General features: G+C 41.9%; 2 protein-coding genes across 3 annotated transcripts; both read left to right on the top strand.

The window, feature by feature from the left end:
* The first annotated feature begins 878 nt into the window (after window positions 1-878).
* LOC120803080 (neuronal tyrosine-phosphorylated phosphoinositide-3-kinase adapter 1) lies at window positions 879-13,382 on the top strand. Its single transcript, XM_040151396.1, has 6 exons — window positions 879-1,066; window positions 8,503-8,870; window positions 8,964-10,784; window positions 10,885-11,127; window positions 12,303-12,409; window positions 12,960-13,382. The coding sequence occupies exons 1-6, from the start codon at window positions 879-881 to the stop codon at window positions 13,380-13,382; spliced, it is 3,150 nt and encodes a 1,049-aa protein (XP_040007330.1).
* Window positions 13,383-17,149: 3,767 nt separating this feature from the next.
* atp1b2b (ATPase Na+/K+ transporting subunit beta 2b) lies at window positions 17,150-24,327 on the top strand. 2 transcript variants are annotated; one of them, XM_040150876.1, is made up of 8 exons: window positions 17,150-17,240; window positions 22,264-22,392; window positions 22,489-22,596; window positions 22,804-23,009; window positions 23,280-23,339; window positions 23,600-23,626; window positions 23,886-23,981; window positions 24,160-24,327. In XM_040150876.1, the coding sequence occupies exons 1-8, from the start codon at window positions 17,150-17,152 to the stop codon at window positions 24,325-24,327; spliced, it is 885 nt and encodes a 294-aa protein (XP_040006810.1). The 2 variants fall into 2 exon arrangements, with proteins under 2 accessions (XP_040006810.1, XP_040006809.1); XM_040150875.1 differs by lacking the exon at window positions 23,600-23,626.
* The last annotated feature ends 2,240 nt before the right edge of the window (window positions 24,328-26,567 follow it).

The following is a 26,567-nucleotide window of genomic DNA, read 5'->3' as shown; positions in this document are numbered from 1 at the left end:
AACTTACTAACCGGTTATTTTTCAAACACAACATATGAGGCCTCGGTTAATACATCTCATAAAAGTGACTGATTCAGTTTTGTTCACCAGCAATGCCGTTCTGTTCAAAACAAAATGTTGCCAGAAGCACCGATGATAATGCGCCAGTGTCCACTACCTAAAAACATCCATGCTCTGTTTCTATTTATGATGAAAAAACACTGGAAACATGCATCAGCTGACAGCTGCACTTTTCTTAGCCAATTGCGTTGCACACTCACATTCTCCATCATGAAAATACTGCTGGGCCCTCAGATATCTGCCCCACAACAAGCCTGACTTCTCATGGGGTGAGCGTGAGTTGGAAGTTGTGCATGCGCTACATATGACAAACCACATTACTGTCTGGCTAGCAGACAGGTTTAGCTAGGCCATCCCAGGGCCTGCAGCCAGAGACGCTCTGCAGCTGAGTTACCATGCTTACTCAAATATTCATAACTGGATAATGAAAGTATAAATAGTTTTCATGTGATACACTAGAGGTACGGATAAACAAAACTGCAATCTCCATCATCATGCATCACTGTGTCTCTTTTTTGAAGGCTGCCATTTGGAGTAATGGGCAGGATTGTTTGCTATGACACAGTGAGCATGATAAGCTATGACTCCCCTAAAGTTCTGCCACTAATTTGGGTTTGATTATTTGGGTTTCATAGTGCATCGCCACATCACAAAGTAGTCACTGTCAATCTTGTCAGTCGCAAGAAGGCTGGGAAGCTGCTAAATGTGTTTTTAATGATTAATGAGCTCAAACATTGCCCCCGTTTCTTCTTGTTTAGGTGAGTTGGAGGAAGCTGCCGTCGTCATACGTCCCCTTCTCCGGAGTCTCCTTCTATACCATGAGCTCTGGCTCAGCCCAGGATGTGGCAGTCGAGCATTTCCTGCGTGACATAGAGAGGCGAAGCAAGCGGCTACACTGCGCTGTGATAGGCTGCGAGGAGGAGCGACCCCGCAGCGACATGAACCTGCTGTATCGTAAGAGCCGTTTGGACTGGAGGCAGAGGGACCAAGAGGGAAGCAAAAAGAGGTGAGAGGATCAGCTCACAGGAGCTCTGCATATATAGAATTACATTAGGGTTCAGTTCAGGGGGATATAAACCTCTTAGCCGGCGTGAATGAGTTTAATTTGAAAATCTTAATTCCAAGCACAGTTCATGAAGTCCAACGGCTTCACATGAATAGTCTTGGGCAAATTTGCATAACAGCAGTTAATAATGAAGTTAATATGTTCTGTAGATGAGATAAGCTGCTATAATGTCAGCCAAAATGTCAGGGGGCAAAAGGGGACCAAAACCAGTGAAAAAGGAAATTAAATAGAGTTGTTGCCTCATTTGTCTCAATTCATATGCGATTATTTTGTCTTTATATTACATACTTTCATCAGAGGTTCTGACCTTTAAGGTATGGTGAGACCACGTGTTTTATTTCACTGCAATGTATCATATGAATTTGGGTCATTCACTCCTTTAATGGTTTTCCCATGAAGCGAGAGGAGTTTAAAATTGAAAGTTTGGTTGTTGTATCAAGGAGGACTGAGATGGTGTATATCTGTATTTCTCTCTCTCTCTCTCTCTCTCTCTCTGACACACACACGCACACACACACACACACACACACACACACACACACACACACACACACACATATTCCGTTACAATTCAGCATAGGAAGTGCAGGCCTTGAAGCTCAGCCTGCCAGCAGTGATGGAAAGTACATTTACTCAAGTACTGTACTTGAGTACATTTTTGATTTCCTTGTACTTTATTTGAGTTTTTCCAATTTATGCCACTTAAAAATCTTTTACACTGATTCTTACTCCAGTACATTTATCTCAGTTATGTGACAGGTATAGTTTGTAGTTGCTTTTAAAAGTAAGATTTTACATTTTAAAAAAAGCTTATAAAATACAGCAAATTGTTTAGGATTAAATCAGTCATTTTTGGCTTGTGACCCCTTACGGAAAAAGAGTTTTGTAGGGGCCTCGCATTTCAGATGCCTATGAGTCGCTAGCAGCTCCTCCGAATAAAGAATTCCCCTCTAAACGTCTCATATGGTTTTATTGGAATAACTTTGAGGTTTGAGGTCCAAAGAGGTCAAATGATCCAATATTTCACATAATAAGCAAATATTAGACAAAAGTTGAAACAAAAATCTATGTAAATTTATGTAGCGGACATTGTCCTACCCCATTAATCAAGTCACAACCCCCCAGGTTTATCTTGTGACCATTTGGAGGGGACCTGAACCTCTATGTTGGGAACCATTGGACTAAACTACTCAACAGCAACTCAACCCTGACCAGCTGCAGCAGTAAAGTGCCACTCGTGCATTAATGCATCAGTATTACCAATCGAATAATGTTATATTTAATAATATAACACTCATGGGGGCCATTTCAATACAGAGTGAGTTATTTTAATTTTTATACTTTAAGTACACTTTGCTTATAATACTTCTGTACTTTTAATAAAGTAGGATTTTGAACATAGAATTTGGACTTGTAATGGATTTTTATATTTTTGTATTTGTACTTTTACTTAACTAAAGAATATGAATACTTCTTCTAACACTGCCTGCCAGTTGTTGTGTGTCCAGGGCTCTAATTTCTCTGCCATTACAACACAGTTAGCTGATGACATATCAGATCCAGCTCCTCTCGTTGGATGTCTTTCAGCACAAGGGAAAAGTAAGCATAATAATTCACAACACAGACTTAGTGCTGGTCTTGTCAATAATGTTAATACCTATGATGATGATAATAATAATTAAATCTTGTATAAAAATTTTATGTGCTTTTAGGGTCAAATGAAAACTGATTTGGTTAAACTGCATTTTACACAGACATGCTGAATGACAGCCAACCACCAAAACTAACAAATTAATATGTAATAGAACTGATTCAGACACTTTGAAAAGGTGTCAAAACAGTTGTCAGCAACATAGCATCATCACACTCTGAATCACAATTCGGTCATGACAGTATTGTCTTGAAAAGTGTGTGCATCCCCCTAAGTGGGTGATGTGGTGGATCTGATTGTGTGTTTGGGGGACAGTGGAGAGATGTACTGTTCAAATGTGAGTCACCTATAATTCACCAAATTCCACGCTGTGTATGGGGTTGTTTGTGCCACTGAGAAGAGGGAGAACATCAAAGACAACAATTCAGTTTGTTTAGAAGAGTGTTCCAGTGCTTTCTGACTCACAGCGGTAATTGGAGGCCCTCGTGTTGGCAGAGGAGACCAATGTCGTGGCAGCATCAAGCCAGTGGAGGTGTAGGGCAGCAAGTGGGACAGCAGGACATGATGAGCGATGAAAGCAGAGCAGAGTGGGGCCAGAGCAGCAGAGGTGAGAAGCAGGACATGACCAGTGATGATTACGGACAGAGCAGGGTCAGGCAAGAAGGCGCACAGGGGACGAAGGGATGGAAACCAAATGGACTCGAGGTAGGACAAGGGACAACTGCAGTGTCAGTGGGAGAGAGGGAGGTAGGGGTTGAGGGGGGTGAGGTGTGGCAGGACAAATGAAGCAGTATGAAGGGCACTGGCAGACAGTTTGAGATCTCGAGGTCCTCAGGAGAGAAATCACATTTTTAAAGCAGAGACAACTGTGGAGATACAGAATGGTAAACAGGTGAGTTCAAATATGAGTTTTAAAAATAGAGACTGTTTCTTATGGCAGTAATACAGGCAGACAGATTATTCCCAATAGTGGCGACTGGTGGAAGAAAACCTTGCTGCCAGCTGAGGTTTTATTAATTCTTGCACAGAATTATGAGACCAATGTGAATGGACTGGCATGGGTGCAGCCTGGCACTTTCAATGTGCATGCAGATATAATGAGGACTAAAAAAAGCCCAGCAAATCCCTTTAAAGCAGTTGAGTAATTAATATTCAATTTGACAGTTTGTCAAGGAGGGATGAATAAAAGACAAACAAATACATTTTTCTGTCATTAAATGTATGTAAATTGCAAATGGATTCATTAATATAAATAAAATGGTAGTTAAATAGATGAATTATTTTCTAAACAGTGGAATTCATAAATGAAGTCAACAGTACAGCTTTTAAATGGTAAATTAATTACAGATTTCACAAATCAGTTTAATAATACAATTTTAAAAAGGAAGGTAAAAGAAGATTATTGTTTTAATCTGTATTTAACAATTGGTTCCCCTTTTATATTTAAACTCATATCATTCACATCACAAACTCATGTTTTGTTATGGCAAAATGTTTGCTAAGAATTAATAATTTTTTGTAATCTTTTAAATTAAGATACTATTATTCTATACCATTATATTATATGTACTATTATAAATGGTTAGAAACTGTTTGTAAGTCTCTCGTGGTTCTACATATACAGTATGTAAGTGCAAGGCCAAGCAGTGAGGTTTGGAGAAATAAAAAATAACCGAGCAGTCTGCTCAGTATTTAAGCTAAGAGTAAGTCGAGTGAAGTCAAGTAGTAAAACTTAATTGTTGGGAAGGATAGAGTGTCTCAATAATTTTTGTAAAGAAAAACTGCAGATTTGTAAATGTTAACACGAGTTAACAGAACTTTGTCGCTTTTGTAATGAATCACAGATTAAAAATTATCAGGACTGACTCACTTTTGCTAAAACAAGATTAGTTTGATTTGTTGGCACAATTTATATTTTTACTTTAAATTCTAACAATTCAAATGTATAACGCCTAACAACTTGTAATTGTTATTTTTGCCAGAGAATATAAGTTGCAGTTTTTTAAAGTATATATATTGAAGTAAATAGAGAATTCACATCCCTGTTATGTCCCTGTTATGCATACATCAAATCCATATATCCAAATCTTAACATCTTCCTCACATGGCTCAAAGCACTTCCAGACCTTTACAACCTGCTCTGTTTTGTTATGAATACAATTTATTGCAGCTGTCAAAGCGGCTGAATGTGAATGTGTTCCTCCTCATGTAACCTCACACTCATGAACATAGAAAAAAGGTCCTTGACATTCAAATAAATTTAAAGTTATGGTCAATGTATAAAATGACTCATGAGTTTCAGGCAGACAAAGTTAAGAATTGTGTTGTTGTGGAAGCTTCAAGAATTTCATAACTGTCTGGAGATGTAGTCATAAAAGGAAAACTTATTTTGGTCGTTGGATGCTTTAGGGGCACCTACAACCGTGTGTCACATGCTGGCAAATAATTCTACAAAAATACTATTAGTAGAATCAATAGACAAAGCTTGTGCTTTATTGCTTTGAGTCAAACCACCAGGCAGATTCACTTTTTATATAACTTTCCTCCAATGACAGACGAAGAATCAGTTCAGTTTAAAACCATACTAGAGACAACCCATAACTTAAGGCAATCAATTAAAGTGTTGTGTATTGTGTCAGCTATGTCAGTAAAGTCCATCAGAATGAGGACAGCTACACACTCAATGTAAGCTGCTCAACCTTAACTCATCGGAAACTTTAACTAGTGACAACTTAACGGCTCTGATTTGCCCTCAAACCAGAGTGGGAGTTTTCAAAGATAATATATTTTACTCATTCAGCTGTTTAAACATAACCCACTCTTAAACTTTGCCCCAAAAAGGTAAAGGAGATATTAGACGGTAGCAGCTACGGGCAGAATTATCTTAACTGGATTTCTTCAGCAAAAACATTATCACCATGTTCCTGAAAGCTTCTGGGAATATCTTCAACTCTGAGGAGGGGGTTAGTATGCCCAAAGATAAATCTACCACAGGTGTTCTTCCAAAGGCGACAGAGGAGCCGTGGAAAGCCTTTGATTGGCAGGGATAATCATGTACATTCCTTCCTACTTCTTTCTAGTGCTTATTGGAATGAATATGTAGACTTCATCTGCTGGTAGTCATGTGATTTTCATGATAACAAAGACAGAAAGGTTTTCTCTTGACCGTATTGTAGAACATTTTGTTAGAAATATTTTGGAGTTACCTTAAATTTATTTAGGCAAATAAATTCCTGATTTGGACTTTGGACCAAGCAAGAAAGAAGTAGAGAAAAAATTCCCTGAAATATTTTTGATCTACTCATGATTCACAAATTGCATCAGGACATGTGAAGATTGCCATTTGCACAGTATTCAGATCAGGCCAGGATTTCACAAGAGCTGCTATACTGAGTAATCAACACGTTCTGAATTAGCAAGGCTCAACTCATTCTCTAGTACAGACTTTCATTCAAATAGTGCACAAGAGTCAGAAACACAGTTAGACGAGAAGATCAATACCACTCTTATATCTCTCCGTTCAGTACATTAAGTGTGGCACTATATAGCTCCCGGCCAAGAAAGAGTTCCACACATAACCCCCTGAGAACCACAGTTTTTGTAGGGATTAAACAAACCAGATACAATATCTTAATTCATCTGCTTTTGCTGGGGTTGTTAAGTTAATATTGCTACCTTAAGAGAGAGCCGGGCTAACAGGTTCCCCCCGTTTTCAGTCTTTATGCTAAGCTAAGCTAACTGGCTACTGGCTCTACAGTAGTTTCTTCTTGAGCGGAGAGAAATGAGAGTGGTATCAATCTTCTCATCCAACTGTTAGCAAGAAAGCAAATAAGTATATTTTCCAAAATGTCAAAGTAATGCTCGAAATGCTAGTTACTGTAGATTAGGGGCCCCATTTAAGCAGCGAGAAAGAGAAGTGATTAACGAGGTGAGGGTCCAGTTTTTTGAACAGTCTCGGTTTGAAGATGTTGAAAGCTTCTTCTGCACTAAGAAGAAGTAAGAGAAAAAAACAGAGCACTTCAAGGTGCTGGAAGGAGCTGCTCAGCCTCTGTTCTGCGCTAAATTTGGCCTTGTAGTATCTATGTCGATTGTGAGGAGTCACAAGTACATCTCCACAGGCGTTCAAGGGCACAAACATACTTGTGCAGATGCAAACGCACTCTGCTTCTGTACCACACACATTAACACACATATTCCAGCACAAACACACTGCCTCACGCATGAAGGAAGAAAATAGGAACCTCTGTGTTCTCCATGATGAGCAGCCCTAGTGCTGCTTCTGCTGCTTGCAATGTTGACTACAAATTGTAAGCTCCAATTGTCTTCTTCTGTGCTTCACTGTCTCACAGGGATTGCAACTGATCTGTAAGAGAGCGCTGCATGACCCATAGTCATATGTTGTCGTTATGTGCTATGATGAATCACATACACATGCATTTGAGCTATTTAATTACACACTCAAAAACACAATTTACGCAGTATCATATACAGTATGTGGACAGATGTGGATACCCAGATGTGTCTTTGCTGAGATGTGATCAACACAAACCTGGAAAAAGAATCAGACTTATGAACCTGTGATTTCCTCCAGCAGTAAATTCTGGGACCTTTTTGCTCCTTTTGATGGTATTTCCACCACAGATGCAAATATTTTTTTTTTCACTCCTCAGTAGCCTTGTTAATAAAAAAGTCTATTATATGGGGAAAGCAAGTCAACCTTGCTCGATCCAAGTTGGTTTAAAGGCAGAGGGACTTATCTTGTGTTGCTGTGAGGTAAAGGAGCATAACACATAACATCAGAGGCCATTTTGGAAAACGCAGGTCATCAAACCTCACAGTTTTATGTTGACAACCTGAATCACTTATGCTGATGCCTGCCCTGTGCTCGACTCAAACCTGTCTGCAACTTAGCACATGCAATGTTATTTTGGTTTACTGGCCATAATTTAAAAATAATGATTGTACTTAATTTGAGGTTCTAGGGTTTATCATTCATAATACGCTTAAAAATCCATGATTCAAATAATATATTTTGCAGTAAACAAGACCATAGAGTTTTGTCCCTACAAACATTTGCATAACTAATCATCCATGACAGATTACTGGTGAGCATGCGGATCTTACAGTGATAATGGAATAAAAGGCCTATAGTATGTTTTAAATGCTCTGTAGGGGAATTACATTTCAACTGTTGTTCAATTTGTTAAAACACAGATTTTTCTTTTTGTCAGTTTTATTTATTGTTGTGGGAGCTGGTATCATTGATGTTTTCAAAGACAAACTATCAAATACATGAAAATCACAACTGTTCCCATGGTAACAGATTTAATGCTTCTGGCGAAAACAGACTACGGATGTGGGTTGAGGATATAAAGATATAAAGAATAAGGGAATTCCAGCAGCACAATGTTCACAAAGAGTACTTTGTTTTTGACAAGGGAATTGATTTCCTAATTGAATGTGTTTGAGGGGGAAGCAGATGTGGAGGAATGCCGATGGAAAGATATGTGAATGTGTAAGATGGAGGCTTTCCCTTTTGCCGTGAAAACCCTGCAGGCATTTCTTTATTGAAAAAACAATGTTTGAAGACCGACGAGCGAGTGAGGAAGGAGGGAGGTCAATATGCAGGGTAGTACATTATTTTTTTTCACTTACTATGATTTCTTCATGCTTCAGTATTTTTCTTCCATCCACACGTTCTTCCAACCCCATTCCCAAATTGCAGCTCTACCCAAAACGACCCCTCAGCCACTGTTGGCAAAGTCCGAGACTTGGCTTCTTTCCGCCGGCACTTCCGGATGGGTTTCATGACCATGCCGGCCTCCCAGGACCTGTCCCCTCACTCCTGTGCCTCCGCCATGGCGCCACGCTCGCAGTCTTGCCATGCTGTCGGTGCCGGGGATACAAGTCTAGAGAACGGAGATTACTCTGACACCCAATCCCAGCATGGTGGCCGCTGCCCCCCAGCTAAACCCAAACGCCACCCAAGCACTCGCCTCAGCTCCTCGTCCGCTGACACCAGAGGACCTCCCGAGACGCCGCCACCTCCTCCGCCCACTCACTCAGGGGCCAAACACTCAGAGAAGAAAAATGGTAAGAAATGTGTGTTCAAGTGCTTATTCTAGAGAGAAAATTATCTCTTTTCTTCACTTGCTTTTTTAAATTTCCTTTTTTTAAATCATACAGCCATGAAGAAGTCTGACTCTGGAGAGATTGGAACAAAGAAGGTGCCTCCTTTAAAGCCCAAGAGAAGTCCCAGCACCCAGCTTTCCTTTGACCCTCTCCCTCCGCGTGTGCCTCCTCCTGCCACATCCCTGCTTTTCCAGGCAGCAGACTCTCAGATTCAGACAGGAGATGGGGAGGATGAGCCAGTCTATATAGAGATGGTGGGCCAAGTGTTCACCAGAGACAGCCAGACGGCCACCCCCCACCCTGTCACCCCTGTGGCCACCACACCTGACTCTGACTCAGACCAGAGTGAGGCCATCTATGAGGAGATGAAATACCCACTGCAAGAAGACAGAGAGTCCCAGAGACACCTTCCCTCCAAACATGAGAAACTGAAAACCTCTAAACACTTCCATGTCACCCCCTCCTCCTCCAGCAGCTCCTCCTCTTTGCCACGCCCGTCCTCTTCCTCTCCTTCCTACTCCAAACCCAAAGCTACTGTGTCGATCTCTCATTCATCTCCTCTGCCTTCCTCCGCATCATCCACCCCTGTCCCCCAAGTCCTTTCCACCAGTCCACACACCCCACGTGCTCCTACCCCCTACCTGCTGCAAGGGAGTAAATCCGAGCACGAGGCCAACACGAAGATCCCAGCCCCTTTCCCCAATCTTCTACAGCACCGGCCCCCGCTGCTTGCCTTCCCTCAGCCTGCAGCAGCCTCCAGCGGGGTTGGGGTGCAAAACAAGGCGTCTGCTTCTGTTAAAATGGGAACTCAAACATCCAGTGTGACGACTCAATCCAGCACCTCCTCCTCAACCTCCTCTAATGTTCCAGTATCCCTGTCAGGTTCCAAGGAGTCATCAGGAGGAAGTGCAACCCAGCAGGACAAACACAGCAGAGAGACCCAGTTAGGCCCAGCTCCTGGACTGAGAGCCAGGAGTCACTCCACACCCCTGCCTCCCTCCTCCAAATCCACCTCCCCTTTCTCCCATCACCACCACCATCCGCACCATCGACCCTCGCACTACCATCACTATCGCAAGCCAGAGAGAGGAGACTCTCCTGCTCCAACAAAGAGCAGCTCTCAGACTTCAAACCAAGCCACAGTCCAGACCCAAACCTCAAGTACAGGCAAGGAAGGCAAGTCTGTTAGCTTCCTCTTGAAGTCCGATAAAGGAGAGAGGGATAAGGATAGGGACAGGGACAAGGATAGGGACAAGGATAGGGACAGGGACCGAGACAGAGAGAGGGATAGGGGTAGAGACAGGGACAGGGAGAGAGACAGAGACAAGGAGAAAGAGAAGGACAGAGATAGAGATAGGGACAGAGATAGGGATAAGGACAGGGACAGAGAAAGAGAAAGAGAGAGGGATCGGGATAGGGAAGGAGGGCCCCACTCCTTACAGATGGAAAGTGCTACTGCCAGCAGCAGCCAAACGTCTCAAAGCAGCACCAGCTCAACCCCTACGCCATTATCCTCATCCCAGCGTCCTCACTCTCGCCCACATCTCCGCTCTCACACCCCACACGGCCTGCCAGCGTACAAGCCTCCCACTTCAGACAGCCCCCTGCTGTGGACCTACCCCTCTGGTGGCTTCCGGAGACCACCGGCGTATGAGAGCCTGAGAGGAAGCTCTCAGACGCCTTCTCTGCAACAGCCCTCGAGTCTAACTGGTATAGGTGAGGGGATGTCCAAAAGTAATGGAGGGTCTGCATCCCACCAGTCAAAAGTTGGCTTCATGCCCTGGGACAGCAGTGCCAGCTTAGCGGCAGATGAGGGGTCTTACTGGCCTATGCAGAGGAAATTGTCCTTCAGCCATGGGAGCAGAGAGACAGAGAGTAAGTGATGCAGATGCTTTATTGAAAAAAAAAAAAAATCGGGCTTATGAAGGTATTTTAATTCTTTGAAATATTCATTCTGTTCCTTCCCCTTTGTCAGAGGATGAAGGGCGTGCATGGAATGGCAGTGCTGATGCCCTGTTAAGGATGGATAAAGAGGAGCTGGGGATTGGGTCTCGAGGAGGCCACTCAAGCATCCCAGTCCACTTCAGTGGTGCTACCAGCAGGGCCCTTGGTCACAGTGAGTCCTTGGCCGGTGTGGATAGCAGCCTGGGATTCAGAGCCCTACCCCGAGTAGGGATGCCTCTTCCCTGCCAGACTTTCCCTGCCTGTCGCAATGGAGGTAGGCAAACACAGTGTTCATAATCTTTGACTCACAGGTTCTAACCACAACATCCTATTTAGAAAGGAACTATATCACTGCATTTACATGGGGATTCTTCTGCTGGCTCTGCTGTGATGTAGATGTTAAACTTGGACAGTTTAACTGTTTTTTTTTGTTTTTTTTGCCATTGTTTGACATCAAATGCGGCTTTAAAGACACAGAACGTAGGAAAAGATGGGAGACTGGCAGAGACTATCTCCTCTCCTCTCCTCTCCTCTCCTGACGTTAGTCTTGAAGCTCTGTGTCTCCTTGTCAGTCTCTGCGTCTGCACTCAAGGGCTTTCTCTAGAGACAAAGACGATGCTTACCTTGAGGATCAGTGCAATACTTTTCTCGAAGCAGAGCCAATAAAAGAAGTGTCCCATAAACAGGCCCACATCCCTGCACACAGACATTGGCTAGCCCTGGTTCCATTCCATGGTGCTAACAATATACATTGTAATAAACCTGGGTGCTTAAAACACTTTAGAAAAGAATTAGTTATATGAGCTAAGTACAGCAATTTATATTACAGGTAAGCCTTTAGGCAAAGTGATGTTATGTGAATGTTTAAAGCAGTCAGAGAGTGTAACCCCCTACCAAAGCTGAACATTTAAATTGCTCTTTCACGCAATTACATCACTTATGTGTCTTCAGCGTTAAACTTATTTTATATATATATATGTATATAGCTTTTTTAGAAAACCAAATCAAGTCTTTACCTTATTTGTGGTTTAGTCTGGATAAACAAGAATTGTTGAATGATGGAAATTACAGATTAGGATCACCACCAAAATAAAATTACATTTTCCTGTCCAATAAATTTAATTGATATCTGTTTACAAGACAATATAAGATACCGAGCTGACAGACAAACATTGACAGAGTGAAACAGTGATACAGGAGCAAATCTCAGAGAAAGCATACCTACATTAATAAAAGTGTGTTGCTTTAATACCCGTTGTTCACAGATATAAAGGCTACTTTATAATTGTCTAGTGGCCTAAAATAAAATGTGTGCACACAATGTACAGAGGCTCAATCTAAACTCTCATGAGTATGGTTAGACATTCACAGCTCTGTGTCTTAAAATTAAAAGTTATATTCCAGTGTACTCATTAGCAGGCACACGGTGTAATGTTTGTGTCTTTACAGAAGTGGGGCGGCTGGGCCGCTCCTCCTCTGCTGCTGGAGTGAGACAGGTGGGTGGAGGAGACGTCCAGAGACAGAGCAGTCTACCAGCACGAGAAGCCCTGAATCAGGTGAATATACAGTATAATACCCAGCCTTGTTACTATTACTTACAATTACTTATTACTTCCCCTCCTGCTAGAGACAGTGCTCCTGCAGATCTATTTATAGCTGGTAGATATGCCCACTGAGCAGAATAAGGTTCTGGCCTGCCTCAAAAGAATAAGAGCCGCAAAGGTACATGACGTAGGCTAAAATGTAATCAGCAAATGAGAGAGAATAGTGGATGAGAGGACATGCTGTACAGTGTTTTGAAGAGATGAGGTGCAGTCTTTGAGCAGCACATTTTGCCCAGATTCTGGCTGCATAGCAAGTGCTGACGCAGTTTGAGTGTGCTGCAGAGACTGTCTGCATGAGTCTGATTGACCCTCCCTCAACCTGTATTAGGTGAAGCAACGCTGCATCCTGGTGGCTCTCCACAGGAACTGCTGTTTTATTCAACATTTTAGGATTAGTAGTCACTTTCTACAGCACTGCAGTGATCTTCCAGGTTATTTAGAAACATAAATACTCCTAATATCACGAAACACCACATAAATTCACTGACTTGACTTTTCCCAGCTACATGGTCTGGCCCAGCCTCAAGCGCCCAGCAGTCCCAGTGTGTCTCGACAGCAGCAGCAGCTTCAGCTCCACCAGCAGCAGCTACAGTTAAAGCAGCAGCTTCAGCAGCTTCAGCAACAGCACCACCTGCAGTTGCAGTTCCAGCAGCTCGCCCAACTGGCACAGGGACAGCCTCCAGTCAGTGTAGGCACTACCCCATCCACAACGCAGACCCAGAGAGACGGCAAGCTGCTGGAAGTCATTGAGCGTAAACGCTGCCTGTGCAAAGAGATCAAGGCCCACAGGCGCCCTGACAAAAGCCTGTGCAAGCAGGACAGCATGCCCATCCTCCCTAGCTGGAGACGGACACCTGAGCCTCGTAAGACTGGCACGCCGCCCTGTCAGAGGCCGCAAGCCGTCGTGTGGGACACGGCTATCTGAGGTGGAAAGACATGGCCGGCGAGTACAGCACTGAAGACAGACAAAACACACAGATGAGCTGAAGTTGCTTGAACAATTAATAAGAGACGAGAGTAAAAATGGGTTCAGTAACCGGAATATTCTTTAAATGGTTTGTGGTGAGGTGATTGCCACAGAGGAAGGAGAGATTGTGGACAAAGAAGAAGAAATTTGCTAGCACTCTTACTGTGTGATAAACTGATCTGAGAACAGTAATAAAGGTTAACCGAGTCTGAACTCACTTGGAAAAAACAAACAAAAAAGGCTGATAAAAGAGGTGAAGAAAAAGAGGTATTGCAATCAGACTAAATTATTTCTTACCCAGTTGATTTGTACTTGCTCTCTACTATGTACTACATTTATGTGTTCTAATATTCAGTGTTTTTTGCCACAAAACAACACAAAACACAGTAACAACACACCAGTATTATTGCTACAAAATGAACCAACTAAACAATAATGGGTGGGATGTTTTCTGAGATTGGTGTTGCCAAATTTCCTCCTGACTACTTGAGACATAAGAATCATGTATTTTCTCCAACACACAGTTGTTCAACATGCATAGAAACCGCTTTGTGGGTGAGAAAAAGCAAGACTCAATGATAAGTTATTGAAGTGTTTCTTGAAATCGTGAATGCATATGAGATGTCTTGGTATCAATAGATTGTCATTGTGGATGCAAATAATCATCACTGAGGAGTAAAAGCTACCTACTGTATCTGTTTGCATATTTGTAATGTACCTATTTACTTTCTCAACGTTTCTGCAGTTTTATAGCAATATGCTCCCAGTGCTGGAGCAACATAATTAAAACTTGTGTCAACTAGCCTAACATACATATCTAAGACTTGAATAAGTCATATTTACTGTGTCATTCTCTGCATGTCATGATAGACATACAGTATTGTAAAAATATATATAAATATATATATATATATGTGTAGAGATGATCATGTCAAACTTTTACATACAGCAGATCTTCACTATGATAATATCATGTGGTTATATTAAAAGATGAATATGTTGCTTGGGGTATCATTAAAAAAGGCGGGGTGACAGATGGCACATACTGTGCAGTCCAGTCCAAGATAGGTACAGATCAGTGGTACAAAAACTTAATCACTCATGCTTACCCACAGTTGCACATTAGTGATTGTTCCTCCACACAGAAAAACAAGCACTGACACCCATCAACACAGACTGTACAACATGGTGCAACTGATAAGACTGTGAGAATTGATCACCTCAAACAGAATGCTGGAACAATCTGCACAAAACATGGTATACGCTTAGGAGAAATTAAAACCTAATGTACTGTAAATAGATATGTACAACTGTATTGAAAATGTAGCAGTTATTTCCATTTTCATACCTGTAATCAGTACATATTATGTAGCATATACTGTATAAACATAACTTTGTTCACTTGTTTTTTCTAAAAGAATTAAGTACTTTATCTGCTGCAGCCACTCCATGCATTAATTATAGTTCTACTAATAAACAGTAAGCCCTCTAAAGAAAGGCACAGCCCAACAGTTGTTTATTTAAATTTATGCAAGACTCCCTTTAAGATATGTTATTGTTTTATTTATGTCTTTTTTTCTACATTCATTTTTATTTGTGTACAGATTTCTTGATTTTTTTTTTGAATACTTTGCTGCTATCTTGAACTACTGGTGTTGTTCTTTCAACTACATGGTGTTACCATGAGAAACATTATTAATATAGTGGTTATTGTTACATATTTGTTTTATTTCTCAAAGCCACGTGAAATGAAGTTTGTATCTTGAAGAGTGAGCCCTTCTGTAATAGTATTAAGGCACTTGAATGTCTCTTGGTCGTTGTTGTTTTATGATAGTTAGCACCAAACTGTACAGTACAGTACACCCAGTGAAAAGAAGACCTATCTAAATGTTTGAGAGTCACTGCTTGGCCTTTTTTTTTTTTTTTAGTTCCACCTGCTCGTGTTTGACGGTCGAGGGTTTTTAAGCTTGCTGAGTCCATTTTCAAACAAACACAGGCCAGGTTGATGGAAATGGGAAAGTGCAATGCATGCAGAGATTCGTTATACTGAAAATGTCCCAATGATACTGACTATTGTGCTCAGTTTAATTTCAGATACCAAGTGATCACCTTACTATGATTCCTTTTCACAGACTGATATGGAACCCTAGGTATCATTTCCCCAAATAGATTACGGAAGCTGTTGGTTTTGTGTGTCTACTAAAACAGTGGCCATTATATGAGTGCCATACTATATTGATATGGTAAGATACGGTGTACCTTGGAAATCACTGTAGTGCTATATTTGCATTGATATTGTCATTAAAATAAATTTTATATAATGAACTTTACACAACAAACGGAATTTTTGCATGTTTTCATGCCTCATGTTGTCTTACAGTGGAGACGGTAGTAAAGTGGACATTATGTTCCCACTGCAATTCTGCAGCGGGTGTTGCAACACGCCCAGTTTCCGAGTGAGGGCGCTACTTTCCCTCCCCACATCTGCTGATGTGGCTTTGTGCAGTCACCGGTTCCGCGTAGCACACACAAACAGTTGTGTACAGACTCAGAGTCCATCCATCACACCCTCAAGAAGCCTCGTAGAGTGAATTCAAAACAGTTACTTCAGTAAGTTATTATTCTAGCAAAAAGTTGGGGAGCCCACTAGGAGAAAGCACCATAGGCCATTTTGACCTACACCTGGTGGCTTTTTACCGTTAGCTCTTAATATGCTGCCACTCCTAAAATGTCATTTGGGGTGGATGAGGCAAATATGCAGACAATTTGTCTCACAGTTTTACCAAATAGGGAGTTAAAAAAAATAATACCAGCTGATATAATTCTCTAAATGATTACCTAAAGACATTATTTCTCATGTATTGTGCTAAAAAAAACAACCAAACCCTTCTATCAGAAGGCTTCTATGACATCTGGCCCACGGCATACTTAACCAATGATTTGAATTAGGAAATATGAGATGAATGCTACCGCCCCTATGATTATAATAGGAGCACGATGCTGATTTCAAGATAGATAATTAAGTACAATAAGGGGGCTAGAAATTCATCAGTGAGTAACACAGACACTTTAGAGTCCTTTGGCAATAAAAGAGGGATATTTTTGTTGATTTTTCAATGGGGACGTGACGGCAGGGGCCTCGGAGCCTATTGAAACGATCCCCTCAGCCACCACACGATTTGCTTTATGGGTTGTCTCTCACGCGTCCGGGCCTGTGAGGGGGGAGGATGCGGTGCAGGTGATTGGCCAGGAGGGGGGGGGGGGGAGAGGGAGGAGGGAGCCGCTCTGCCGGGGATAGAGGATGAGGTTGGGGGGGTGGGGGGTTTCGGAGAGGGTGGGGGTGCGTGTCGGGAGAGGAGGAGGGAGTGCTTTACCGCAGTATCACTACATTTCTGCACCACTCATCAAAACTCTGCGGCATGCAGACAAGAGCTGGGGGGGAGGGCAGTTGCTAGGTCTGTGCTGAGTGTAGGACCGCTACCTCTACCCGTTTTTTTTTTCCTGTCTTTAGGTAGACTGCAGTGGTGTTCGTCCTTCCATTTGAGCGTCTTGAGTTTTGAAGTAGACCTCTTTAATTGTCCCTCTTCTTGACGGTGGTAGCTACAGCAGGGCTCTCTCGCTCTCCCTCGCTCTCTCTCTCTCTCTGTGCTGTCTGGTTGGTGGTTTCGACCCGGCGCGTATTGCATTAGGGCGCATCTATTAGAGGTCCCAACTTTTATGACAAAATGGCAAAGGATGGAGACAAAAGCGAGTGGAAGGAGTTTATATGGAACCCGAGGACGAGGGAGTTTCTGGGCAGGACGGCGAGCAGCTGGGGTAAGTACTGTCCAGGTACAGCAATGCAGCAAACATGGTCCCCTCGGCTCTGTAACAGGTCTCTGTCATGGTCTCTGAAACCTTTCCTAAAGGTTCCGCAGAGGGCTCTTTCAGAAATGACTGTGTATAACTGTGATGTGCATTTTACCCCGCCCGAAGTTGTTCGGGTTGGATTATTTCTCCTCAGTGTTCAGGTGATGAGATGGCCGTCGTTGTCCACCACAGGCTGGTGCTGAAATCTGAATGCGGCACCGCTCCCGTGGAAGCCGGCGGGGGGGAAGAAGAAGAAAGAAAGAAAAAAAAATCCTCCTGCTTAGAGTCTTTATTTATTTAATAATTTATCCCACTGCTTTCCCCTGCGCAATGCGCTCGACATGAGGGTGGAGGAATGTGGTGTTATTTTACATTTGAGTTCGCCAGATGACTGCAGCATTGCCGAAACAGGTTCCGCTGGTGTTGCCAAGTGCACCTCGCCAGCTCCTCTCGGTGGACGAGTGCTTAAACCAGCCTTAACGTGGATTCTGCTGCAGAGAGGACTCTGTCTAATGGGGGGGGGGGGGGGGGGTTAAGTAGAAATTGGTTCGTATCCCCATATCCCTGAGCGTTCAACATGATGTTCATTTTCAGGCTTTTTCCCCGAGATTTTGATGGGAGATCCAGTCCCAGCCTCTATCTGACACAGTACCATCGCTATGCTCTGTCCTCTTTTCTTCCCATACAGCCAGCCTGCAGCTACTTCAAACATTCATGAAGCGATGGGGCGCATATGGCTCGGTTCTAATGACATTGGGGCGTTTTAATCTGGGTAAAGCCCAAGGCCAAATGCTATTTGTATCACCTCCAACCCGGCCCCTCCCAGTTTGTTTAAATCAGTGAGGGACTTAATCCTAATCTAAAGACTTCATTGGCTGATGGGGAAGGTATCAATTCAGGACGTTCTAGCAAGGTAAACCATTCCCAGGAATTCAGATTATTTTTGATCTTTTCACTGGGGACATCATCTTAATGGCGACACCGAAGTTTAGTGTTTGCGGTCGGAATAATGCTGAGAGTGGTTTTACCTGCAGTGGCATTCTGTTGATTATGTTTCATGAATGGGGATTGTACTATTAGTGCAGAGCTGGGAATCATTGACTGTAGCTTTCTTTGCTGGAATCCTCCCACAGTGTACAACTTAATCCAGCTCAATGTGTCCCAGGTGCTTTAAGGTCTGGTGGCCTTTTTAAGCTGTGGTCTCTAAGGCTTGTTAATTAGGCTATTTCTGTAGTCAGCCAATACATGTAGGTATGCTAAACTTGGCATTTCACCATAGCGTTTCCTCTTTCTCCGAATGATGCTTACACTGTACGTACTGTAACTCTACTTTTACTTGTTTGATTGCGTGGCTTTATCTACTGTCCATCCATCCATTTTCAATACCCACTTATCTCAACAGGCACCGAGAAATGGCCAAGATAACACCCAAGTCAGGTCTCCAGTCTCTTTAACAGACACATTTCTTGTTTGCACTTATTTGTATGCACTATACTGTAGGTTCAGAGCATTAGATCAAAGGCTTCTTTGAGGATGAAACATCGAGCACTTCCTTGTGTGTCCTGCATTGTGTAAAGAGCCGTAATGATATGGAAGCCTTGATAAAGCAGAAGTCCTGCAATTTTGATGTTACATTGCCACCAGCTGACACCAGGCAAACATGGTCAAACAACTACTTCTATTTAAAACAGGACTAATTAAGTGTTCTGCACCTCCCACTTCCAAAAACAACAAAAGGCTCTCTCACTGGAACATGGGAAAACAGCCTTAAAGGGCCTAATAAGGAACAAAATCATGATGCTGATCTTTCTGTAAGATTGCACACTATATACAAGATAATAATGAGTTTGACAGTAAAAGATCCACGGCTCAAAGCTATCTATCCTCTCTCCAGACCTTCTCATTTTTATTTCAGAGGAGTGTTTATCACAAATTTACAAAGCAATGGAGCAGCATGTCCTCCTAATTATTCCTGAAAGAAAAGAGACACCTCCTTTATCACTGAAGAAAGAACAGGATGCTGAACCATCCCAGCCTGTCCCTTTGTTTGGTGCTTTCAACTGCCGCCTGCAAACAAAACCAGGGTGAAAGAGAGATGCTTCACTGTGCATCATCAGCGTGGACTGAGGGGGCAGACTGTAAACCCAACACCCTCTTTGCCGGGGGGAAAGCCACCCTGCCTGCATGCTTGACCCTGTATGCACATGTGCACATCCAGTCTCCCTTGAGTGGTGTCATATTTGTGGTTAGCACAACATCCCCTCTGGATGATAGAGAAAAACACTTAAAACACTTTGCTTTGTCACATCTTACGTCTGATGCTTCTTTCGCTGTAGTGCCTCCGGCTTGGTCCGGGGCCTGGAGCCTGACTCTGTATATATTTAATGATTTAGCTTGGGTCTTTTCCCTGCCACAGATGGGATGCTCACTGAAATCTTACTGAGCCATTCATTAGTTTCACCTCGGATTCCAATGATTCAAAGAACAATTGGATTGAAAAAGAAGAAGAAAGAAACACGCCCCCTCTATAATTGCCCCCTGTGAAGCAGCTTCCCCTTGACAATTTGTTATGGATTCCTGTTAGCCTGGCTGTGTGGGGAGGCAGATGCGGCACTGAGCCTGCCGACAGAGCGAGTGAGCGCCACGCTGGGGGCCATCCAGCAGAGGCACAGGGTCAGGGCACTCAGCTGCTACCCAATGCTGGCCTCAGGTGTTGATGCTTAAAATGGGGGATGTGTCATAGAAAATGCTATTTAGGTTTTCCTGCTCCCTATGTAGACAGGAATGCCTGGGATGGGACCAAACAGCTGCTTCAAAAGTCTTTAATGATTCCAAGTAGGAACCATTACATCATTGGCTTATTGGGTTGATTGACACTCTTTTCAGAGACGGTTCATCTGAGCTCTGTGCATTGAATAAAATAAAAAGAAACATTTAAAAAAAATAAATAAAATGCAACAGTGACACAGTGGTACAGCGTAACAGGTGATATATATATATTTTTAAATTTTAATGTTTTTGAAAGTGCTGAAACAAGTTAGTCAACTGATTAATTAATCACCAGGATAATTAGTATGCAGCCATTTTGATTTCATTGCATTATTAGCCATTTATCAAGTAAAAGTTCCCAATATTCACTGCCCCCCCCCCCTTGTTTGTCTAATTTGTATCATGTAATCTTAACTTCTTTTAGTTTTTGAAACCGTGATGTCTTTATTTTCTGAGAAACCATTAAAGGGGTTAACCATGCATGACAAAGGGAAATTACAAATTTATTGATAAGAGAAGCAGCCCTGCCTTCTGTCTAATGTAACATTATCACTATGATCTTCTTACACTGTTCATGAAATAGGCCTAGACCATGATGGCTTGTAATCTCCTGACCCTGTGGCTCGGTCTCCAGGGGGTCCTTGTTCTCCCTCCTCCTGTATCCCCCTCTGTCGTCGTTCCTCTCGCTCGCAACTCTGTAATGAAATTGGTCCTACACCAGCCATTCAATCCCGGCTTAATTCTCACTGTTTCAGGCTTGGGGACAGACCACAGATCTGCCTCAGTCCAGTGGGTGGACCACATCAACTTTATGTTTTGACCATTAACTGATAAAAGTAACTTAATTTCAAACCGTGTCGCTTAATTAATAATAATTTAAGTATCTGAAGGACAGTTGTGTGAGTGGGAAAGAGAGAGGCAGATGTTGAGGATGGAATGAAGCGCCTCTAGTTTAATGAGGATTAACTGGCCTCCTGTGTACATGTTAGGTCAGAGAGTGACCCAACAGACTCAACACAGCAACAGCAACATTTAATTAAAATTAAGTAATTCTATTATTAATTCAGATGCAAGATTATTCAATCTTAAGAATGTGTTTGAGCATTACAGTCATTATGAAATGGCCTGCACTTGCTTTAAGTTGCAGATGTTAGTTTAATGTAGCCTTCATACATAAGTCAAAACCCTTCCATTACAAAGCAGAGCCACCACAGCTCAGCACAGCTCCACAACAAGTGTATAGAACAAAAACTAGACATAGCAGTCTGGCTACAGCAGTTATTGCAAATGAAAAAAATGCTTGAAAATGTCATTGTTTTTTCCATAATGCATAATAAAACACTAAAGGCTTGGTCTGCATGTAGCTCATGCCTCTTTCAAGCAACCAACATGTAAACACAGGTAATACTGCGTGACGTTTAGACATGGTGTAGAGCTGAGAACCTCTCCATAATATCAAGTTCAGTACATATTACTGATGTAATTTTCCATATATCCACAGTGTTGATCAACTGTGATCGTAGGGGGAGGGGATGGGTTTGCAGTGCTTCTTTGGCAAGAGTTTGAGTAAATGACCAAATGTTTGTGTAATGCTTTTGAGTTTAATAGAATTTTCAATGAATTATTGTTTCAATACATTGCCATTTTACTCTTATAGAGTATATGCTGCATACTACAAAGGTCACTTTATAGGTTCAAAAATCAAATTGAACTAAAATGAATTTAATTGGATTTAAAGTGAAGTGAGGGCTTTGTCTCTGGGCTACAGATAAGAATATAGACTTTTAAGCTAGTATGTTAGAACATACAAGTACATACATCCTAGTACATACAAGTGAGAAAATGACATTTGAAAACATAGACATATAGACGTAGTTAGATACTTCAAAATATGAACATATTAAGCTATACTGTGTATCGCTCAGTATTTGCGATACACATGTATTTATGTTTTTCAGTACGCTTAGGGTTTGATGTACAGTGTGAAATGAAATAATACATTTTTCCTTGATTTATTACATTTGTATAATTCACATTTTCTAAGTAAACTGTAGGCTTACTTATTTCTTATCCTGAGTGAGATACAAGGTTAAAATGGCCAATAAACGGAAGGAACAAAGGCTATTAAAGTGGTTAATTAAATCCGTTACAATAAATGATATTCAGTTTTTCACTGATATTACATACAGATGACACAGCTGTCTCCTCTCTTTCTCTACAGGCCTTATTCTTCTCTTCTATGTAGTTTTCTACATCTTCCTGGCCGGCTTGTTTGCACTCACCATGTATGTCATGCTGCAGACCTTGGACGACCACAAACCAACCTGGCAAGACAGGCTCTCCACACCAGGTACAGCAACTACTGCCACAGAAACTGCATAAACACGGGTCACACAGTCTGTGCCGTGGTGTCACGAACTCCCTGCTGTCTCTCTGGCACTCACAGGCATGGTGATTAGACCCAAAGCAGATGAAACCTTTGAGATTGTCTATAACATCAAGAACACTGAGAGCTGGGACATGTACACTCAGACCCTGGACAAGTTCCTGACACGTAAGTTTGCCTCGCGGCCTCTCTTATAGTTACTCAAAAAGCTTACTGCTATGGATTATCCAAAGACCCAGTATGAATTGTTTTTACCTAATAAGAGATAATTCCTTTACAGTCAGCGGGTAGGAGATTGCCTTGCACCAGGGTTTTAGTTGAGTCATAAGCTCTTACGGGCAAAATAACCCCCCCCCGCCCTCCTCTCCCCTGCAGCCTACAACAACTCCATCCAGGTCCAGAAAAATGACGAGTGCACCCCGGACCAGTACTTCCTGCAGGAGGACAGTGGCGATGTGAAGAACAACCCGAAGCGCTCCTGTCAGTTCAACCGCACCATCCTGGAGGACTGCTCTGGAATCGATGACCGTTACTATGGATACCAGGAGGGCAAGCCATGCATCATCATCAAGCTGAATCGGGTATGAAAGAGAAAGAGGCATGGGAAATAGATGGTGTTGCTAGGAAACATGAAGTGATTGAGATAATGAGACTGGTTGGGAATGAGTAAAAGATAATCCCAGTAAAAGAAAAGAAGTCAGTATCAAGATTATAGTCACCAGTTATCACAATTATTGTTGTTTTCTGTCATATCTTGGAGCAATTCTAAAGATTTTTTTCCTTTCCTCTGTGTTTAAGTAAGGGTGAGATATCAATGGTGCTGGAGATGTGTTGTCGTTCTTTCTCTCCAGGTGATTGGGATGCTGCCAGGAAAGAATGGACAGGCTCCCTATGTTACCTGTGGTGCAAAGGTAATCCCTTTTTGTCTTTCACATTGAAAGGCTTAACATAACAATTTGGATTTCAGCCCATTCGTAGCTACTGTGCCTGACTCTCAGTTGCAATATGTCACCTGTCCCTCATCTGCATTTTCCTTTAATGTTTGTGTTTGTGTTGTTTCAACTAATGTATCTGTGTTGCATGCCATTTTGTCATTTACACCACATGTGCATGTTGCTGGTCTTCTCTTTTTTTCTCTTCCCCGTTGTGTTCCTTTAATACCCCCTCTCAGAGATACAGAGTTGGCAGAGATGAATGGGTAAGAACAGGACAGAAAGTGTGTCTTGTAGAGTTTAGATTAGATAGAGTTCAGACACACGCGTAACAGTAGTGTAGAGTGCAGTTACTGTATATGTGAGGTGTTCTGCATTAAAAAGACTGCTGAAGTAGATTGTGGGCACGTTTGGGAAATGAGATTCAGAGAAAAGAAGGAGATTAATAAGGCTCCCCTTCTTTTCTCCCACATATATGAAGTCATCTTTCAGGCTGTAACTGATGAAGCTGTTTTACCCCCTCAGAGAGAAGACACTGACAAAATTGGAGAGATGATCTACTTCCCTCCAAATGGCACTTTCAACCTTATGTACTACCCTTACTATGGCAAGAAAGCTCAGGTAAGATTGTACCTTAAATCAAAATACAGTATACAGGACATTAAAGATTGCTGTTAATAACAGAGCGACTTGTTTTGCCAACCTTGCATTTTGCATTTCCAGGTAGTTCATTAAATATGTACCAGACAGAAAACATTGGTTCCTGTGTTTAAAGATGTCTTTGGATTTGATTTTGCAGGTGAACTACTCTCAACCATTGGTTGCCGTCAAGTTCCTCAACATTACTGTCAATCAAGATGTCAACATCGAGTGCAAGATCAACGCCAACAACATTCCCACTGGAAGTGAAAGAGACAAGTTTGCTGGAAGAGTGTCCTTCAAGCTGAGGATCAACACTAATAACTAGGTTGACCTTTTCCTCTCCCGAAAACTATTTTCTCCATTCTCTGCAACATTGCACATACACAGAAACAAATCGCAGTATTCACACCCTTTGAAGGATTTGTTTACAACCCCAACATTTTTGGGGAAATTGTCCAGTTATGTTATGAGATGAGGCAAGAATAAAAGGGTGGTAATCCTGTCATTATTTCTGTCTGTGAGCTTTGGGACAAATTCTTTCCTGTACATTAGTTTGAGGTGACGTCTATTTATACTGCATGACAAACTAGGGGATATAAAGGATGTGATCATGTGATTTCAAAGTTTGCAAGGATCAGCAACATTACCACTTTATTGCTGCTCCCCTCCTTCTGCCTCCTTATAGAGTACCCCTCTATATTAGAATATACACAAATTACAATACAAAATGTGTATATCTACAGTATTTATACGGTACCATAACCTTATATCAGTACATCTATTTTGTTGCACTTAAAAGAATATTCCAACAGACTCTTGTATATCTTGATGGATGGATGCAGAGATGAAACCTTTTTGCATGTTTGTATTGTCTTTAGTGTGCTTTGAGTGCAGGAGGCCCCTGTGTCCCACCTCTCTGCTAAGTGTGAAATAAGGTTATGTTAAACCACTGACCACCAGGAGGGACGGCACTGTAAATCTTCTGAACCTCACACACAGCAAGCGTGTGTTTCGAAAAAAAAAAAATAGTAAGATAGGAATCTCCAAAAAATGGGAGTTACAGTAGAGGTGAAAATCTTTAAGAAAGAGAGAGAGAGAGTGTGTGTGTGTGTGTGTGTGTGTGTGTGTGTGTGTGTGTGTGTGTGTGTGTGTGTGTGTGTGTGTGTGTGTGTGTGTGTGTGTGTGTGTGTTTGCGTGTGTGTTCCATTCACAGTTCCCATCTCATACTGTAGGTCGGGAAATTGCATGCAATGTGCAATATTCATTAAGTGACAAACACTATGAATGCTTGAGTCCATTCTTCAGATGAGTGGACTTCCATTAAATGATAATTATTTTGGATCATTTCATATTCACACTGGTTGTTTGACCTGAAAGCAACTTAGAAAAAAGATATGGGTACTACGGTTGCTGGGAATGGTCAATCTATCAACACCGCTAATGCCAAAAGATCTATGATAGGAGACAGTGCATAAATAATGTTTCAGAGACCTTGACAACATTAGCCTAAGTTAACAAAAGCATGACTGTTTTTCCGCCCCAAAACTCCCAGGCCGTTAGTGGTTAAACAGAATTTCAGCTCCCTGGCTCCCGGACTACAGTTATCAGCCCAAACAACCATCTCAATATTATGTGAAAACAGCAAAAATGATCCTCCTGCTGCATAATCGTTACACTCTCTGTCACTGTCTATCATTTTATTCCTAAAGTTAAAACCAGGAGCCATTTCCTCATGTCTCGATTTTTAATTAATTAAACATGAATATTTAGAGTCGCGTGTGTGTGTTTGTGTGCGTGCGTGTTGCATCTATTTCCTATGTATCAGAAATAGATGCCATTGTCATATTTTTTATTGATTTGCACTGAAAGTGTGCTTTTTTTCCCATTCTTTTTTTTGAAGCTGACTTGAATTAATTGACGTGTGTACAGTTTTGGAGGACAAGGATGTAGAAGTTTTGTGTTTGATCCTTTTGTTTCGTTCATACTCATAATTATCCTCCTCTAAATGGTTCATCCAGAATATCAAAATGTATAGTTGACATCTCCTTTTAAAGGTGACTAGAGTCTTGATTAAGTGAATTATGGTTTTTAGATGATCAGAGTTTTTGTTTATAGACCTGTAGGAAGTGAACAAAACTGGAGATTTGCTTCCACATAGAAAATGATATTTTTCCATTTAACTCAACCTCTTTGAATTTTATGGATTATGCCTGAGTTTGGTGCTGGACCTCTTCCCTTAATGTGCATTCACTGTGCAGTACTAGGGCAAATAAAAAAATAGGATGAACACATGCAAGTGGTATAAGTGGTAGAAATCTGTGCAGTACACTTTTAAACATTACCCTGGCACTGCTACAAAACTGTACCAATGTGACTGTGATCCTGCCATGTCGTCGCAGCTAATGTGGAACACAGGCATCTGTTCTCTCACATTTAGGTCTGGCTCGACTCCACCACTTAATTTCTCTCACAGCAATGTGTTTCTCAATATGCATGCAAATAACTCACAATGGTCTAAAGAGGACCTCATTATCTAATCCATTTTGACAAAGGAAGAAAGAAAGA

This window comes from Xiphias gladius, chromosome 17 (genome assembly GCF_016859285.1).
Source record: "Xiphias gladius isolate SHS-SW01 ecotype Sanya breed wild chromosome 17, ASM1685928v1, whole genome shotgun sequence".
NCBI lineage: Eukaryota > Metazoa > Chordata > Actinopteri > Istiophoriformes > Xiphiidae > Xiphias > Xiphias gladius.
The sequence above is the reverse complement of the archived record's forward strand: the minus strand, read 5'-3'. Positions and strand labels throughout refer to the sequence as shown.